Below are 13,331 nucleotides of genomic sequence, written 5' to 3' on the forward strand. Positions count from 1 at the left end.
TACTGTATTTTAGTGTTTTGTTGGAAGACGCCCAAAGTGGCTGGGGAAACCCAGCCAGGTGGGTGGGGTATAAATAATATGTTGTTGTTGTTGTTGTTGTTGTTGTTGTTGTTGTTGTTGTTGTTGTTATAAACCATGATGTTGCTGTCTTCCTGCATTATCAGCAGCAGCAGTTTGCAACAGCGCTGCTGAACTGAGTAGCTTTGCTGCAATTCTGAAGCAGCGTGACTCAGTTACTATGCGTAAAATAACTGAACTGTACAATTGGAAGGGACCCCAAGGGTCATCTAGTCCAACCCCCTGCAATGCAGGAATCTCAGCTCAAGAAGCCCTGACAGATGCCCATCCAACCTCTGCTTGAAGACCTCCAAGGAAGGAGAGTCCACAATCTCCCAAAGGAGCCCATTCCAAATTGTTTTCAGGCAGGTCTAGTTGCTGTTTCATCATGTTAACGTCATAGGCGCCAATCTTTTTGTAAGTGAATTGTTGCCGTAATGCACCATTCCAGTTTCCTCCTGAAGTGGAGTGTTTCACATGATTCCGTATCTGCCTGTTGCATAAGCCATTCCTTCACCTTGCCAATGCTGAATGAACTACGGGGGAAACTGGCTTAGCTGCCACAGGTGTCAATCACCTGCGCGGAGACTGTGATCTGCGTGAGGTTACTCTCAGAATTGGTTGCTTGCCAGTGATCTGAGCTCACAGTCTGGCTGGCCAGGGGAAAACGAGGACAGGGCTCCTGAAACCATTAATAGAGGGATTTTCAGCTGATGCAGCTTGCCTTCCACCTGCCTTGCCCCACCCTCCAGTCTCTGCTTCTCAATTCGCATTGTATTATTTTATGCACTGAGGCTTGCCCTTGTTTTATTGATTGTCGTTTCGAAATTATTTATTGCAATTGTTAAGAGCGGATTTCTGTTTAATTTTTATATGCTGATATTATTATTCTATACTATTCTAATGACTGTCGAATGTTACTTTATTTGATGTCGATTGCTTATTTTAAAGCTGTTTCATTATCACATTTTTGTATTGCATTAGCTTGTTATAAGGTGTACATTCTTTGTTTCTTCAGCTTGTAAACCGCCTTGAGTATTGTAAGATAGAAAGGTGGTATACAAATTAAAAGTGATGATGATGATGATGACAAGTCTCACTCTCTGCTACACAACTATTAGAGGAGCAAGGGCCACCCAAAAGCAGTCAAAAATTGCTTGTGTAGATCAACCCAGCAAAGGGAAATTAAAGTCCAGTGCCAAAGTCTCTGTAATTTTACTGGTTTGTAAAGTTGAGATGGTCTACTGCTCCCAGCCTTTCTTGTGATAATTCACTCCTTGCCTACTTCGTTGGCATTAACCATGTTTTGGAGTAACGTGTTTCACCTTTGCTCTGCTTCTGTCTGTTCATTCTTCTGAAAAAACTTTAAATGACCAATGGTTGCAGTGCTGATGACACAGATGTGATACACCTTAGGAGCAGAACTGCAACCCATGTGTTGAAGAGATACAATTCTACAGAACCACACCATCTAAATGCATGTTCTCACTCTACACTCCCCCAAAAGTTGTTTCTCTCGTTAGAAACATTCAATGATCCCAAGAAATAATGGGATAGGGAGAAATGGCCAACTATTCATAGCTAAAAGTCAAGCTATTTTGACAAAAGTGGCCCAGTATGCATTGCAAGGAGACAAAACACTCCAGAGAGGAACTTTTCCTGAAATGAATAAATCCTTTGTTATCCCTCTGATGTATCAAGCAAAACCCACTTTGCCACAGTCATTCAATAAAGCTGTTTACTAATCACAGAGAAAACAATATGGATTTAAGTTTGCCCCTTTTCACTAGAAGTTGTCTTTGCCATGGCAGGCATGCGTATATATATATATATATATATTTCTGATTTGGTTTCCATAGAAACTGGTAAAAAAGGAACACGCCTGAGTGGGAGGAGATGTTAATGTGAAAGTGAATGTTATTTTTAGGGAAGTCACAGGTTAGAACAATTACAGCTGAACTTGCTTAACTGCTTATCTAACAGGGGAATGGTGCTTTTAAAAGGTATATAAAATTTCTGGATGATCTTCCATAGGGCAGTCTAATTTTTTTAGTGAGTGGCTCCTGTAGTACTTTTGGCCTTTTTAAAAATCAAACATACTCAGTGCCAAGCTATAGAACATAACATTATAATGCCAGCAGCAAGAAAATATACAGCAATACATGGCCTTTTCTTTGGAAAACGTGTGGTAGCTTTTGTTTATCGGAAATGAACTAGAGTGCACTGCTACTCTATGAAATATAAATGGTTGCAAAGTACACTACTCTCAGATTAGTAGAAGCTATGAGGAACACGCTTGCAAGATTTTCTTGGCCTGAGTTAAGTAGTGTAACAAGTAGTTCAGCATCTGCCATTGGGCAGCTATGTCAGCTTGGCAAGGTTACTGAAAGACCAGCAGATTAAGGCTTTAATCCTGTGTTACCTCACCTGTACGTAAGTCCCAAAGAACTCAGTGGTGCTTACTTCTAAGTAAACATGTACAGGTTTGGGCTGTCAGTGAAATAAGTTTTCATGGCCTAGAATCTCAGCTGGGGGATACATGACAATGTCCACAACTCTGTGTAAAGCTTAAAATACGGAACAGCAATTGCTGATAGCAGCAGCATCAGAGTTTTACTATGTCAATTAACAGCTATACTGGGACAGTAAAACATGGTATCTAGTGAAGCTTAAATGATGGAATCAAACTTCTTGATTAGTCTCAATCCAGCTATCTGACACGCTGTTCTCCCTCTAAAATTCCTCCGACAGGGAACTCCAACATTCATATAAAACGTGGAGTGTTCTAGGAAATTAAAAGGCTCACCCACTGGTTTCTAAATGTTGCCATTTCTGATGCCAGATTTTTGTTGATTTCTTCTTTTGCAGAACTGGCAGAGGATAGCATGGTTTGATCCAGTTGTATGGACTTGCAAAAAGTCAGGTCCCTTCTCTTTACAGTTTATTCAAAATAAGGCAGACATAGCACTTTGCTTTTGAAAACAAGACTTCCTGACTCTGCAGGATTTTCCAGTGGGCTTAGAAAAGGCTAGACACACAACGACTGTACATAGAATATTCTATGAGATGCAGTTGTGCTTCCTTGTGCCTCTGTTCTTCCTGAATAATTTCTGAGGCCTGAGTGACAGGAAGGATAAAGACTTCCAAATTAATTCGTTCAGTTCTAGACCCTTTTGTGTTTCTTCCCTGTGCTTAAAGAAAACACTTCCTTGTTAGACAAAGGGCAAGATCCAGGCCAAACTAAGCAGTCTTAAATCCTGGTGATTCAACAGGAGAGTAGAACAGATGCTCAAATATCTCCCAGTGAAATCAAAGTGCTTAACTGAAATTAAAGTCCTGGGTGATACCTAATGCAAACAAGAAGATAACAAAACAATATTCATATGGAAAATTAAATTACTGTGCTTTGTCTTTTTTTGTCTGTCTGCTTTGAAGACAGCCTTGTTTAAAAGCTGAAATTATTTCAAGACTATTCAGGCACATCAATAGGTGGAGCCACAGGTATATTTGCCATGACTCTAATTATGAAGTCTTGAAAGTGGGAATCCATTGGTCAAAAACTCATTCTGGGTCAAAACTTGTGTTAGTCAAGTTAAGATTTACCTGTGAAAGAGGGCTTTGTATCCTTCTTTTTCTTTTCTTTTAGATTAATCTTTTTTATTGTAATGTATTAGTAAAATCTTTTAAATAATGAGAAATAAAATAAAACGAGAGAATGCGGGTTAGGTAGCTGCACTCACAAGTGTGTCCCTTTTATGAATCCAGTTAATCACAGCTGACAGGCTGCAGTCTTGGGAGGAATTGTTTTGCTCAGCGCAAGGAAAGAATCTCTATTAATGGAACCAGGTGATGTGAACGCAGTTCCCTAGGCAAGCGTGAGAAATGCACCCTGGAAGGAAACATCGCTGACTTTGGCCCAACCTTGAGAAAAATGTTCACTCAGAAGTTTTGGAGAGCCAGTTTGACACGTATCACACGACACTGCTGCTGCATCAGCTTATGTGAAACCACTGGGCTTTTTTAAATCTCCAAGGGGATTGTTCTCGCATATAGGTTATATCTTGATAGGCGGTAAGCGTCCCCCACCCTGGGCCCACAGACTTGGTACGGTAAAAACATAAGGGTGCTACTGAAACGGACCAAAGGTCCACTTTGTCCAGGGAGGAGGAAGATGAGCCAGCATAGTCCTTTGTCAGCGAGGACAGGCACCGAAGTCTGGCAACATCGGGACTTCCCCATTCCTGGCCTACACCCATAATTCTGTTTGCAACAGTGACCAGCTGGATGTTTCTAAGGGGTGTGTGAGGAGGGCATAAAGCTAGTGGCCAAGTGATCAAACCAAGTGGCCAACACTACAGCTTGTGTCCATGCAATTCACAAACACCGTATGATAACTAGCTATACCTATGGAGGACTGAATTCTAGTGAGGAGGGAGGAGGAGGAGGAGAAGGAGAAGAAGAAGAAGAAGAAGAAGAAGAAGAAGAAGAAGAAGACAAAGAAGAAGAAGAGTCTCTCTCTCTCTCTCTCTCTCTCTCTCCCTCCCTCCCTCCCTCTCTTTCTCCAGTCTTCCATAATTTTATGAATCTCTTTGCCCTTTTATGGTACTTCCTGTGCATCACGAAATCATGCATAAATAGGGATGGAGGAGACAGGGGGGAGAAGGGGAAGGAATAAGATAGCAACCTCTACTGCTCCAACAGCCGTTCCGTTTTGCATAGCTCCGTCATTTGGTGGTGTCACTTCAACTTCGACTTTTGCACCTGAAGCATATTCCAGAAATTAAAAACAAAAAAAAACAAAAGCAAAACTCAGAACATATCAGTTACTTTTCAACCATTAATCTGTAAACTCATTGAACAGTTAAGCACTGGTATTTAATTAGCTGATATAAGAGTTAGTTTGAGACAAAAAATAGTCTAGCTTAAACCTACTGAAGCCAGTGGCATTTAAAGGAGAGTCAAACTGAATGCTAACAGAGTTTAATATAATATCTTTGTAATCTTTACCTTCTTTGCTCCAATATCAAGTCTATTAATTAATCAATCACCTCCTTGTTTACACAGCTGCTCACCCAGAGTGAATTAGTCTCTTATCGTGCATCTGCCTCTTACAGACACAGCCAACTCTCAGGTGGAACTGCTCAGGAGATGAAACTGGCAGAGAGAAACTCTGTGATTTGCTCCTCTTTGCCCATACATAAGCATTTATGTCGCAAGAGAGGAAGAATTTGCAGTGCTTTGGGATTCTCCTAGTTCTCATTCCGCTAGACCTGACTGGTGCAAGGATAAACCTGGGCTATTCACACATACCACAATTTAAAGACTCGTGAACAGGTGAAGGAGGAAGGCATAAAAGGCACCGCTTATTCTGCAGTATATTCTCTGACTCCTAGCCAGTCTCTAGAAGAATGTGGATGAGGGATGTGGGGCTATCCCTTAATTGGGGGACACACACATGTATCAGCTGGTGGGTTGCAAATGAGCCAACTTGTTGACCATCATTAGCCTGTGTGATCACAGAGGATTATCTAAGCCAGGGGAGGGGAACTGGCTGAGTGGGACTGCCCAGCTGTCAATCAGCTGATTCTAGTATGACATCAGGTGATACCTTCAAAGGGGTTCACTGTCACTGCATCACACATCACGTGGGCAGGTAGGTCTGGTTTGGGAAATGGCTTGCTGGGCCTAATTAGGCCACTGGGCTGCTGTTTCCCACTGCTGATCTAAGCTTAAATAAAACCAAGCATGGAAAAAAGATGTTGCAGAAGGAAAGCTTGTTCTTCCCTTCTGCTTTCAACTTGGCGAACACAGTTGCACCACATATACCAAGAAGCCAAGGGTTTCATACAGGAAAGCATGTCTGCACTGGAAGACAGATGAGAATGCCAGAGCCATCCATCTTGTGCAGAACAGCTGCAGGTTTCTTTGCAACAAAAAAAGCACATGCTATATACTATACTATAATAATTATAATATAATATATAATAATACTATACTATAATAATTATACTATAAATACATAGGTATTACCTCAATTTTTAAAAATGCGGTATTTTCTTGAGTAAAGTACTCTATAACATTTCTATTCACATATTTAATTCTCTCCTCTTAGGCAAAGATCATAAGACGACCTGGCTGGTAGCCAGATTCTGCGCCCAGATTTGTAGGTGCAGATCATCCTCTAGAATAAAATAGCTTACTAGGGAAATGCTGAAGTTCCCCTTTGGGGTGCCTCAGGGTCAATTTTTTTTATGGTAGCCCAAATCTCAGTTGTACGGGTATATGTATATATCTCAAATTTAACTCATGAGCTAGTGCTGCAATCTGCTCCGTTTGTATATTTTATCTTTATGAATGCTGTTTTTATTATGTTATGTTATGTGAGCTGGTCTTTGACCATAATAAATTATCTATCTATCTATTCACATATCTGCAAACGAAATAATTAAGTATTATTATGTTTTGCCTACCGGCATGATTCACACTTCCATTCCGTTTTTCACCGTCCTCCACCTGACACTTTTTGGCCATCTTATGAAGAATAGATGCCCTTTCTTTGAACTTTCCTGAAAGAAAGAAAGAAACACATTTGTTAAAGCATAGCTATCGGAGGTGGCAGATTCCTGTTACTGCCTCAGCTCCTTGCACCGTGAAACAGCAAGCTGAACTTATATCTTCCAACTTGAATAGCTGCAAAACGGTGGCTTAGTATTGCGTGTGTATTTGTATCATCAGAAGCTCCTGCAAGGCTGAGAGATAGCAACTTGGACCAAGGGGGTACATTGATTTCGTTTCAATTAACGCTGAATTAAGTAACCTGTCAGAATTAACACCAACTTTTATTAATAGGATGACTGCTATGCTTCGCCTCCCCCCCCCCCATTCCTAGGAGACAAATTCCAGAAGAGACAACTAACAGCTCAGTCCTATGCAAGTTTACATTAGATCTCACTAAATTAAATGGATTACAGCCCAAGAGGCCTGTGGCAGCCCAGAGACTAATGCATTAATTGTGGCAAAATCATTCTCAAGCTAGAGCCTACCTAGTAAATATAGGGATGAATACCAATGATATCTGTCTGACTGCACAGCTGACTTCTGCATGAGCAATGGGACATCCTGCTCCTCTCCTCCCCCTATAGCCCACCCGCCGACCCCAAAATCTTTTCCAGAGGATCCCCCAACCCTCTGGGACAGATAGGGGGGTTATACCGCAAGGGGGACGGAGAGGAATTGGAGATTCACTCATGCAACCGGGGGGGGGGGGGGAATTAATTAAAATGTTTCTTTTTCCTTCCTCTGAGAATCTCAAGGTAGCGTACAACAGTTTTAAGACACATATGAAACACTAAAGCACAAACAATAAAATGCAGCCAACAAATCATACGCTATTTACTTATCAATTAATCAATAAAATACTTTAACCCAATAAGACCTTTATGCAACTCAGAGACCTAACTGCATGACATTTGTAATTATCCTACAATATATTTTCTCTGTATTGCTAATGAATTTTGATAATGAGCAGGAGCTGGCTGAGCGAACACCATGGACCAGTGTCTGATTCAAATTTAATGTCGTAAAACAAACCAGAGTTTGCAGCAAACCAGTTTCCTGTTTTATCTGAAAATAAGAACCTGTCTTTTGCACAAACCAGGATACGTCCCATGATGAATATACGTATTTGTTTTGCTCTGTTGTTGTCTTTGGACAAAAAAACTTGGCAAATTTGCTAAACCATGAAAAGCCAACATAGAAGAGGTGAAAGTAAAAAAATGAATGTATGTACCCTAAGCAGCAATCTGTTTTTACAACTGCATTCAACTCCTTTGCCTGGGGGTTGGGGGAATACATGATTGTGTCTCCAGCTATAACTGGGATCAGCCCACAGAACGGACTTCCGGTATTCATCTTAACAATTGCTTTTCAATTAGTAGTGGAGTGATTTATGAATATAGCTCAAATATAATGGTAGGCAGTAGGAAATACCGAATATTTGTGGGGAAGTGGTGGAAGAGAAATATTTTTCTATTTCCCTTTTCATTATGTTTCTGAGATGCAGACAACAATGGTTTTTGCCCCCCTCAAAAGACCTTCCTGAGATCAGATTAGTTTCTAAAAATGTAACCTTTGTGGTTTTCTGAAAGGCTTTTGGAGAGCAGAAGATGGCTGGATGCAGAGAAGCAACGAAAACTGGGACTAGGAACACAGAAGGTTATCTATGAAGGCATAAAGCTTGGATATAATCATGTAATCAAATAAAAGGTAAGCATGGCAATTGATGGACATCAATAAAATTCGTCTCTCCAGTGGCAAGATTTATCAATCCCGAAGCATTTTTATTATTTGATGTTTGCAGTGTCCGATGGATGTAATTTAAAGTTGGTACTGGTTTGACACAGAAGAATTCACTTGGCAAACATGGCACAGCTTGAAAACAGGAGCATTTAATACAACATAATGTAATAGCGAGATCAATGGGTGCTTCAAGAAACAAAAGCCAGACTATATAAAGAGCGGTTACAAAGAGAAATGAAGAACCAATTAATGAGATGTCATCTGTTCATTAGTTAGTTCATTCTAATGTGGTGGAAAACACAAATCTTAAATAATAGGTACAAAACCTCACATGGTAAAGAGTACATATCTGCATATGAGTAGAAAAATGGATACAGATCAATTATGGAGTCATCAGAAGAGGCACACAAACAGAAAAGGCTATTTACAATCTGGTCCTATTTTTCGGGTCCTATTGCACCTGTTCCTCTTGCAGCCAGAGGGACTCATGAACAGGTAGTTGTTCCCATCCCCCAACAAAGCCAGTGGTTGCACTGACTGCCAGGGCCATAATGGGGAAAGTGCTCATTTCAGCCGCTTAGCATGACACTCAAGAGAGCAAGGGAGGGGAACCTGGCAGTGTTAATCTAAAATCCCACCATCCCTGACCACTGGCCATGCTGACTGGGTCTGCTGAAGTCCAGAAGCATTTGAAAAGCCAGCCCCATTCACACAACAGACTTTTCCAGTGCTACAGGAGCCCTAAGAGCTTGGGAATCACGAGCTACAAGGAGAATTTGTCTTTGCCTCCGTCATCCGATACACCTTTAGAGCTGCAAACCAATGTCTGAACAGCAATATCTCTACGACAAAACTTTGGAGCCCACAAAAGCCAAGAAGGTCAATGCAATTCGCTGCATGCAAATGTGGAAGAGCAAGAGTCATGCATTTCTAAGAATTGTGGGGTGGAAAGGAGCATCTTTCAAGTTTGACATGGAGCTAATTTAAGGTGGATATGTCCAAGTATAGATCTGTAACTGCTCTTTAAAAGGCTTTATACAGAATTATTTTTATAGTTGTGGAAGATTACCAAGGCACAGCAGCTAAGGACAATACTTTCAAAACATTTTTGCTACCTAGCCTTCCACTAACAATGGACATAAAAAGGTAAAGGGACCCCTGACTATTAGGTCCAGTCATGGCTGACTCTGGGGTTGCGGTGCTCATCTCGCTTTATTGGCCGAGGGAGCCGGCGTACAGCTTCCGGGTCATGTGGCCAGCATGACTAAGCCACTTCTGGTGAACCAGAGCAGCGCACGGAAACGCCGTTTACCTGCTGTGTGCTTTCGAACTGCCAGGTTGGCAGGAGCTGGGACCGAGCAACGGGAGCTCACCCCGTCATGGGAATTCAAACCGCCGGCCTTCTGATCAGCAAGTCCTAGGCTCTGTGGTTTAACCCACAGCACCACCCGCGTCCAACAATGGACATAGTTTGTGGCAAAATGCCAATCTTACTTCCCGTTCGAGATCCATTCAGCACCAAATTAATGAGAGAGGGAAGAGGGAAGTGCCTCACTTCCTTCCATGGATTCTTCCTTGCAATTGCCCCCCTCCCTGCATAAGGATTACAAGAACTCTCAGTGCAGTTCCACCTTTGGTTCAGCCATGGGGAGGAGACGATAGTAGCATCACCCATCTCTCATTCATCCATCAAAAACTTTGGATAAGGACTGCGTGTGCTGACAAGATGGAGCAAACTGCTAATGGGCATAGCTTACATTTTTAAAATGGCTGCACAGGTGTAAACTATATCTCAGTTGTTAATGTGGGTTGCACAACATCACCTAACTTCGATGAAAACACTCACATCAATTAGCCAAATATTTTGATAAAGCTCTGAATGATTTGCACGTAGGTGTTTGCAAAATCAAAAGGTCATCTCCTAGCCTTGCTATATCCGAAATGAGAAGTGTAATTAATAAGTCTCATTGTGTCTTGCGTTAATAAATCTAGGCACATTAAGACAGTGGTTTTTTTTACACACTTAGATGGGAGTGGGTCCCACTGAACTCAGTAGGGTTTGCTGTGGACATGATCAGGTTTGCATGAAGAACAAAGTTTTAAAAGTGTCGATCGGTGGAAGTGTGTGCTATGTCAAAGCCAAACTGATTTGCTGTATGGCAATAAAAAAAGAAACAGCAAATGCGAGTTGATAAAAATGTTAAGAAGTATGGTAGCACATCACGCTATGCCAGTGAAATCATGCAAAGAGGAACTGAAAAAAAAAAAACCCAAGAAGAAGAAGAAGAAAAGTAATCACAGTAGTCTTTTTGAAAAAAAGAGTATAAAAAAATGCTGAGACAAAAATTCCAAAATATTTCTTACCTTCTTCAGTCATTGTGTCATAATATTTTAGCTTTCCATATGATCCAAGCTCTACAACATCATAGTAAAAGACACAGAGATAAGGAAGCAGCAGACATTCAAAGTAATCAACATGCTTTCACACATTCTCAATAAAATTCACAGCAATAATCTTTCTGCAGAGTAGGGAAGCACAGCTTGTCAAAATGAGACGTATTTATGAAAATTGTTTCTGTAGTTAATGTAAGCATCTTGGATAGATTGATTTGAGCACAAAACGCAGTAAGTTTTGGGGTGTCACTGGAAATTACATTTTCTCTTCTAGGGTTACGTTTTAAGTTTCACCTTCTGGGAATCTTCTTTTGTAAACTACAATTTTATGCTACGATTTAATATTTATTTAGCATCAATAGTCTGCAAGATGCCTAAGAACACGTTCCGGTGAAAGCCTACTTAATGTTTATAGGGATACGATTGAAGTTTTTTTATTAATTTATTTTTAAATTTTATACCACCTTTTATCCAAAAACCCCAGGGCAGTGTACAAAATTAAGAACATAATTTACACAGCATAATAATAAAAAACATAATACACAGCATAATAATAAAATAATTGTAAAAAACAGCCCACCCTCCTCATTTAACAGGCCATAGGTATTTAATGGCCGAAGGCCTGGATAGAGAGGAATATCTTCGCCTGGAGCTTAAAGATATGTAATGATGGTGTCAGGCAAGCCTCTCTGGGGAAAGCATTACACAGACTGGGAGCCACCACAGAAAAGGCCCGTTTTCCTGTTTTAACCCTCCAAACCTCTGGGGGGGGGCAGGGACATAGGGAAGGACCTTGGATGACAAGCACAGAGTCTAGGTCGGTTCCTATGGGGAGAGGTATTGAGCTCTTGAGCCATGTAAGGCTTTTAATGATTTAATTTAGGTTGTGGCTTTTATGTGATATACTCTAAATATACTTCGTTTTGTTTTTCATGCAGACTGGATGGGAAGTCAAAAAGAGCTGCTGTATAAGAATGGAAAACGATGTAATTGTAAAACTGAAAACTTAAATAAAAGAGGAATACTTCAGAAATGCACATTACAGCCGCACTGCGATTGCTGAGCATATGTTTCAAAGAAAACATCTAAGTCAGGAAGCTTCTTCACCCCTTCATCAAACAGAAGGAAAAGCCTTCTGCAAAGTAGAATTATCTTGTAGCACCAATGCAGTAAAGCTAAGATTATATAAGATGCAAATCAACGGTGGAAACAGTGTTGGAACTCTCCAAGTTCAAAGGGAAAGTTCCACTCCGAACTGGAAATACGAGCTCATTTTAATACCTGGGGGTGAGTTAATTGTTCAAAATGACTTTTAATATTATTCATGAGATAAGTAGGGGTGCAAAATAATGACAAATTAAGGCAAATTCTTTAGAAACACTGTGATCCCCCCCCCATCATTATGTTCTAGTCCTCCTTCGGTAATTCCATTTCTGAGCATTTATCACCGACTACCAAAACTGAAGCTTTGCAGAGACCTAATAATAGAATTTCAGATGTTATTCTCCCTGCTTTAATGGAAGCACTTAGAAAGTAATTATAGCAGCAACGGTCCATTATTTCGCTCTTTAGTCAACTCTTTCGATTGCATGTTCTCTTCTAAAAACGGTCTAGGTTCAGGCACGTTTCCATAACACTTGATCTCTCTCTTAATGTTTAGATCATTAAGATCAGTGACGATTTTCCAATCTTAATTGCTAATAAGTAGAGGATTTTGTTTCCTGATAAATATGAAATGTATCTTACCTGTGCATCCCTGTACTGGCTAAAATGTATAGTCAATTTAAGAAGGACAGTCTCTTGCTTGCTATGCCACTGTTCAGAACTTACAGTTACGTGGCATTTACTTCAAAAAGTAAGAAACCAGGAAGTTGTTGAGTTTTTAGGGAAATGTGATTTTTCGGTTGACTTCCCTAAGATTCCTGAATGCCCTAAACACACCTCGTGGCGCTATCTGTCAGGTAGGCATTAAAATGTAACAGTGCCACGACAATGGTTAAACAGGACTTGCTTCAGAAGGCTTCATTAATGAGAAAACCATTTTCACATAACTCCCCAACCCACGATATTTGCAGTAGGAAAGGGACAGAGCAAAAACATAATTAAAAGGGTCCTTGAGAAGAAAGAGGCAGTTTTGCATTCAGGTCAGGTCTTTCAAGTTTTTAAAAGTTGACAAAGAAAAGCAGCGGACTTCATGCTCAAATTTTATATTTTATATTTTTGAAAAATTAAAAGAATCAGCTCTTAACATTTTATGGTCGTGGTGATTGACACAGGCAATATCAATTACATTCCCACAACAGGTTCCCAACCATCTTACACAATTCATCATCTTAGGAGGACTGGTGTATTTGTCTCCAACTCATCGTTCAGCCCGGACGCTGAGGTCCAGCTCTGAGGGTCTTCTGGCGGTTCCCTCCCTGCAAGAAGCAAATTTACAGGGAACCAAGCAGAGGGCCTTCTCTGTGGTGGCCCCTGCCATTGCGAACACCCTCCCATCAGATGTCAAACAACTACCTGACTTTTAGAAGACATCTGAAGGCAGCACTGTTTAAGGAAGTTTTTTATGTTTGAAGTTTTTA

At 40.6% G+C, this 13,331-nt stretch overlaps 2 protein-coding genes across 2 annotated transcripts in view; one reads left to right on the forward strand and one right to left on the reverse strand.

The window, feature by feature from the left end:
• The window catches only part of ACER2 (alkaline ceramidase 2), a 130,213-nt gene that overhangs the window by 42,523 nt on the left and 74,359 nt on the right, over nucleotides 1-13,331 (forward strand). The window lies entirely within an intron of this gene.
• Nucleotides 1-13,331, reverse strand: part of SLC24A2 (solute carrier family 24 member 2) — an 85,047-nt gene that overhangs the window by 10,536 nt on the left and 61,180 nt on the right. Inside the window, exons 5-7 of the mRNA XM_083420922.1 lie at nucleotides 10,720-10,770; nucleotides 6,528-6,623; nucleotides 4,742-4,818 (exon numbers count right to left, since the gene is read on the reverse strand). Of these exons, the coding sequence (XP_083277048.1) occupies nucleotides 4,742-4,818; nucleotides 6,528-6,623; nucleotides 10,720-10,770 (224 nt within the window). The remainder of the gene's footprint in view (nucleotides 1-4,741; nucleotides 4,819-6,527; nucleotides 6,624-10,719; nucleotides 10,771-13,331) is intronic.

This window comes from Podarcis tiliguerta (genome assembly GCF_965153285.1).
Source record: "Podarcis tiliguerta genome assembly, chromosome: 17".
NCBI classification, from domain to species: domain Eukaryota; kingdom Metazoa; phylum Chordata; class Lepidosauria; order Squamata; family Lacertidae; genus Podarcis; species Podarcis tiliguerta.